General features: G+C 52.8%; 1 protein-coding gene across 1 annotated transcript; it reads left to right on the plus strand.

Moving 5' to 3' along the window:
- Positions 1-764: 764 nt before the first annotated feature.
- FOXI2 (forkhead box I2) lies at positions 765-3,114 on the plus strand. The gene is made up of 2 exons (XM_051974021.1): positions 765-1,362; positions 2,570-3,114. The coding sequence occupies exons 1-2, from the start codon at positions 765-767 to the stop codon at positions 3,112-3,114; spliced, it is 1,143 nt and encodes a 380-aa protein (XP_051829981.1).
- Positions 3,115-5,275: the final 2,161 nt, after the last annotated feature.

Raw genomic sequence — 5,275 nt, forward strand, 5'->3', positions numbered from 1 at the left:
ATAGAATAATACTATATATTTAGAATCATAGATTCAGGAGGGACCTGACAGCCATTCTTGCTAGTCCCCAAATCTAGGAGACATGTGGCCAGCCAGTAGAAGGGGAGTGTCCCACCCCCTCTCGGACCCGTATCTCTTTGGGAGGTCTCCTTTCCCCTCAGGCTCCCACACTTAGTCGGGGTTCGTGCACACTAGAGCGGTGAGTGCCTGGCTGGCTCTAAGGCCGGGGCCCGACCTGCCCCGCGAGGGCCCTTCTCACCCTCCCCTCGGAAGTCCCGGCGGCGCTCACGTTCACGTCTCTGATCCGGGGGTTTACACCCGAGAGAGACAGGAGAGGTTGGGAGCAATTAAGGGCCGACAGCGCAAGGTCGGGAGTGGGCAGGGAGCGGGGCAATTTGTCCGATGAGACGGGAGGGGCGGAGTCTCACCAGGCCGGGGGGGTCAAGGCGCTTCTCCCGAAAAGTGCGGCTGCCCGCGCTGGGAAGTGGCATCCTGAGGGCTGAGGTCGAAGGTGGATGAAACAAGAATTGGGGGGCGGGGGGAGGAGGGCCGAGATTATTCCTCGGGTGGGCGGGGGGAAAAAAGGAAGGGGAGGGGAGGAATCTGAGCACCTCGGGAGGGCTGGGGCGGAGCGGCAGGAACAAAGTCTACCAGATGAGGGCCCCGCGGGCTCTGGCGGCTCCTCTGTCAGTGCTCCTCTGGACCGGTCACGGCTCCCGCAGGCTGCGGCTAGGAGGACCTGGACCCGGTTCTATGGGACCGTCATGAAAGTTCCGGGACAGCCGTCAGCCAGCCCGCCGGGCCCCTCGGGCCAGCCACACGCGCCCGGCGGCCCGGAGCTGATGGATTTGACGGTCTACGGGGACCACCTGAACTTCTACCAGCCGGGGCTGCCCCAGCACCCTCACGGGCCGTCGAGGGTTCCCTCGGCGGCCTCCGCCGCCTTCGGGCTGTCTGAGTACGGCGGGGCGGGGGCCAACCCCTACCTGTGGCTCAATGGGCCGGGCCTCGGGCAGCCCTCCTACCTGCCGGGCTTCGGCGGCCCCGGCCAGCGCCCCTTCCTTCCCGCTTCGCCCGGCCTCGGGCCGCCGGCCGCGGCGGCGGAGCTCTCCTGGTTGTCGCTGTCCAACCAGCAGGAGCTGCTGAAGATAATGCGGCCGCCCTACTCGTACTCGGCGCTCATCGCCATGGCCATCGAGAACGCGCCTGGCAAGAAGCTGACCTTGAGCCAGATCTACCAGTACGTGGAGGGCACCTTCCCCTTCTACAAGAAGAGCAAGGCCGGCTGGCAGAACTCCATTCGCCACAACCTGTCCCTCAACGACTGCTTCAAGAAGGTGCCCCGCGACGACGACGACCCTGGTAGGCAGTAGGGGACGGCCCCCACCCCCCAGACCCGACCTGCGTTCCCAGCCGCTCCTCTCCTGCGGTCACAAGTTCCTCTATGGCTGGGCTAGTCCCCAGAGCCAGGGTGGGGAGGGGGGAGAGGCCCGAATAAAGAGGCGAGCGCGGCCTCCAAGGGAAGCTCCGCTCCTGCTGCCTCCCCGTGAGGGAGCCCCTTGCTCCCCTGGAAGATGAGGCTTTTGCACTGATGGCCTCTGAGTGAGGTCTCCTCCAACTCCAAACCCAAGACGCTAGAATCCCACAGCCCAGTCCCTTCCCTTCTCTGGAGCTGCGGTGCCGTCTGCAAAAGGAGGGACAGCATTTGTTGGGTTTCTGAAAATCGGTTCTTTGAGTGGGATGAGCGTGCTGGGAGATGGGGAGCTCCCAACGTCAGCTGCGGATCCCATAGGTGATGGGGTATGGGAGAGACCTTTCTAAGGAGCCTGGTACCCCCCACCCCCTCCATACACACACACACACACACACACTCTCTCTCTCTCTCTCTCTCTCTCTCTCTCTCTCTCTCTCACACACACACACATACATTTACACACACTCTCACACATACACCTCTCTCTCACACACACACATACACACATACACTCACACACACTCACACACACTCTCACACATACACCTCTCTCTCTCACACACACACACATACACTTACACACACTCTCACACATACACACACAATTACACACCCCCACTCTCTCACACACACACACACCCACACTCTCTCACACACATACATTCACACACACTCACACACACACATACACACTCTCACACACATACACACACACACACACACTCTCACACATACACAATTACACACCCTCACTCTCTCACACACACACACATACACACTCTCACACACACACAAATACACACAGCTGGCATTTACAGAGCCTTTTAAAGAAATTCTGCCCTGGCTCTAGCCACCAGCCTGTAAGAACATAGGCCTTCTTTTATGGAAAGTGAGAAAGTGAAGCTCCTCCAGAGAGTTGCCTGGGGTCACACAGGTACTGTCAGTGGGGGGTTTTGCATCCAGGCCTTTCTGATTCCAAGCTCCAGGCTCTGTCTGCCCCATCCCATTCATTACTTGAGTGGTTCTGGGCGAATCTGCAGGGAAGCTGGTTATCAAGTTTATCTTAAAAAAAAAAAAAATACTGTTCTCCTGCAGGGAAAGGAAATTACTGGACCTTGGACCCAAATTGTGAGAAAATGTTTGATCACGGAAACTTCCGCAGAAAGAGGAAAAGACGAGGAGACTCCAATGGGACGGGGACACCGGGAGCCGTCTCTAAGTCTGAAGACGGTAGCTCCGGGACCCTCAAAAACCCAGTGGAGAACCCCAGCCTCACAGACTCCACCTCCCCAGAACTGCTCAGCTCAGCCAGCACCGGGACTGAATCCAAGCCCTCCTTACTAGCTAGGGAGGCCAGCCCGTGTTTCTCCAGCTTCACTTCCACCATGGGAGCCCTGGCTAATGGCAGTGGCGTCTTCCCCAGGCACCTCCCAGAAGCAGGAGGTAGACCAGTGGGGGACTTGGCTCTGGCAAGGCAAGCGAACTCTGGCCTCAGCTCCTACCCAACTTGCTCCAACATGGTCCACGGCGCGGAACTTGGCCCCCAGACTCAGGCCCCACCCGTGAATGGTCACACCGCCAGCTTCCACAACTACCCCGTCAACAACTTGATCTACAGAGGAGAAGGGACTGAGATTTAGAGGGAGGGAACAGGGGGCTCCAATACTGATTGAAACGTGTTTTCTGTTCTTGTATTGGACCCTAAATCCTTAACTCTTCTTCTCTGGCTGCTGTAGAGAAGACTGGAGGAAGGAAAAAAGGAAACAAGCATTTGTTCAGTGTTTATCATGTGCCAAGAGCTGTGGTAAGCACTTTCCAGATATCTCACTTGGATCTTGCAGCAACCTTTAGTGGTAGGACCTATTGTCATCCTCATTTTGCAGATGAAGAAATTGAGACAGAGAAGTGACTTTCCCGGGATTACACAGCTAGTATATAAATGTCGGACTCTAGGCCCAGAGCTCTCTGTTTGATTGACCTTAGCTGTAAATATTGGCTTTAGGGGATTATTCCAAAATCTCTCTTATCCCAATGCAACTTAGAAAATGTTTTGTGTTTGAATGAGGCAAGCTCAATGGGTTTGTGAGCTTCAGCTCTCCGGGATGAAGTCCCTGAGGTCATTGTCCCTTCTCAATGCTGTGGACTTCTGATTTTGTTATCCTGCAAACAGTTCAAGGGTCCCAGATATTGGTTCTGGAGAAAGTGGTTAGTTGGTGATTTCTTCTCTTTAAAATAGATCTACTTTTGCATTTCACCATTTGGGCTCCTGTGTTTTCTTTTAGACCTTTCAATTCTCTTTGTTGAGCTCCTTTCCTGAGCAATGGGCTACAACAGAGTTGGCTTGGTTTGAATCTTGATGCAGCCGTAGTTCCAGTGATCCATGGCATGACCTTGAGTCCACTCCTCTCCAAAGCTTTGGCTCTGAGAGCAGTGTCTTGGTGGCCAGGTTTTGTGTTGAGGAAGAGCTCTCCCCAGCACTATGCTAAGAAGGATACTGGGACTTCTCAGAGGCAGCTCTTCCTAAGCTATTATGTTCAGAGCTTCCGTATGGAACCTTCCCTGAATGGTGAGGTTAGAAAAGACAGGTTCTTGTTTGCACCATTCCCACTATGAACAGGAAGCCTCAGGATGAATTTGAGATTCAGCAGAGCCATCATAGAGAATCCAGATTTTTGCCAAAGTCTTGATCAAATTCAAACGATCAATTGCCCAGGTTCTTTCTTCCTTGTGACCTTGTGGAACACAGTTGTAGCTTAGCTTCCTACGGAATGGAGTCCTCCCCAACTCTTCCTGGATCCCCATAAGTCACTCCTGAGTGAGTCCCCTCAGTCCCCAGCAAAAGTCCAAGGGGTAGAGTTCGAAAAGCTAAGATTTTCCAGCTCATACATGAAAATCTGAAGGGTCTAAATAGTAAAGATGGGAGAGAAGGGGAAGGGGGAAATTTCAATTCTACTGAAGGCATCAGCAATATGTTCCTGTCCCAGGGAGCTAGGAAGAATTGGAAAAAGCCACAGCCAGTCCTTTGAACCTAGACAAGCTTTGCTCTCACAATGGAGCTGTCCAGCAAACAGCTTGCATTCCCTTCCCTGTCAGCCCTGCCTCTTCAAAGACATCTGTGACCCCCTGGCCTGGCCCTGTTATGTCCATTGAGCTTCCTCGCACTAAGGTCTCCAATTAAGATTTCTGGAAGATTAGAGGAGGACAGGAGTTCAAGAGAAGATTATGCACTATCCCCAGGAATTCACTGAACCCCTCTTTTTGTTGTAATGTTTTGTTTTTCACTCTTCCTTTCTTTGGCTTCTTGCCTTAAATTTTATGTACATAACTCTAGAGAGCTGTCATGCCAGTATCGGCTCTTGTGTCCACTGGGGGGAAATGATCACAAAATAACCAAGAAACCCTTAACTTGTCAATGGATCAAGCTTTTCCTCTTTAATTGGATGCAAGGTTAAAAAAGGCCATTCAATCTATAAATGTGTATGTGACCTTTTAAATTAAGAGTTCATAAAAGAGATTTCCTCCTGGTGACCTCCAGCTAAGTGTGAAGAAGGGGAAACTGAGGGAAGAAGACTCGAACAGGTCCAGACCCATATTCTGGTACTGCCCTTAGGTTTACTAGTGAAATAAAATCTCTTCCCTGAGTTCCTGTGTGTGTCAGAGCTCAGTGTGAATAAAGCAAGTTGCTATAGCCCTCACTATTTTGTAAACATTGCCAGGGGTCATGCAATTAATGTGGGGTGAGATTCAAACTCCAATTTTTTGACTCCCAAGTCTAGCTCTCTGAATCCTGGGCTTCCCGCT

The sequence above is a fragment of the Antechinus flavipes genome, chromosome 2, assembly GCF_016432865.1.
Source record: "Antechinus flavipes isolate AdamAnt ecotype Samford, QLD, Australia chromosome 2, AdamAnt_v2, whole genome shotgun sequence".
Classification (NCBI taxonomy): Eukaryota; Metazoa; Chordata; class Mammalia; order Dasyuromorphia; family Dasyuridae; genus Antechinus; species Antechinus flavipes.

Bases quoted from the DNA above. Each gene is read 5' to 3' on its own strand.
- FOXI2 (XM_051974021.1), top strand. From the start codon at position 765: ATGAAAGTTCCGGGACAGCCGTCAGCCAGCCCGCCGGGCCCCTCGGGC. The intron at 1,363-2,569 runs GTAGGCAGTAGG...GTTCTCCTGCAG, and splicing joins CCGCGACGACGACGACCCTG to GGAAAGGAAATTACTGGACC.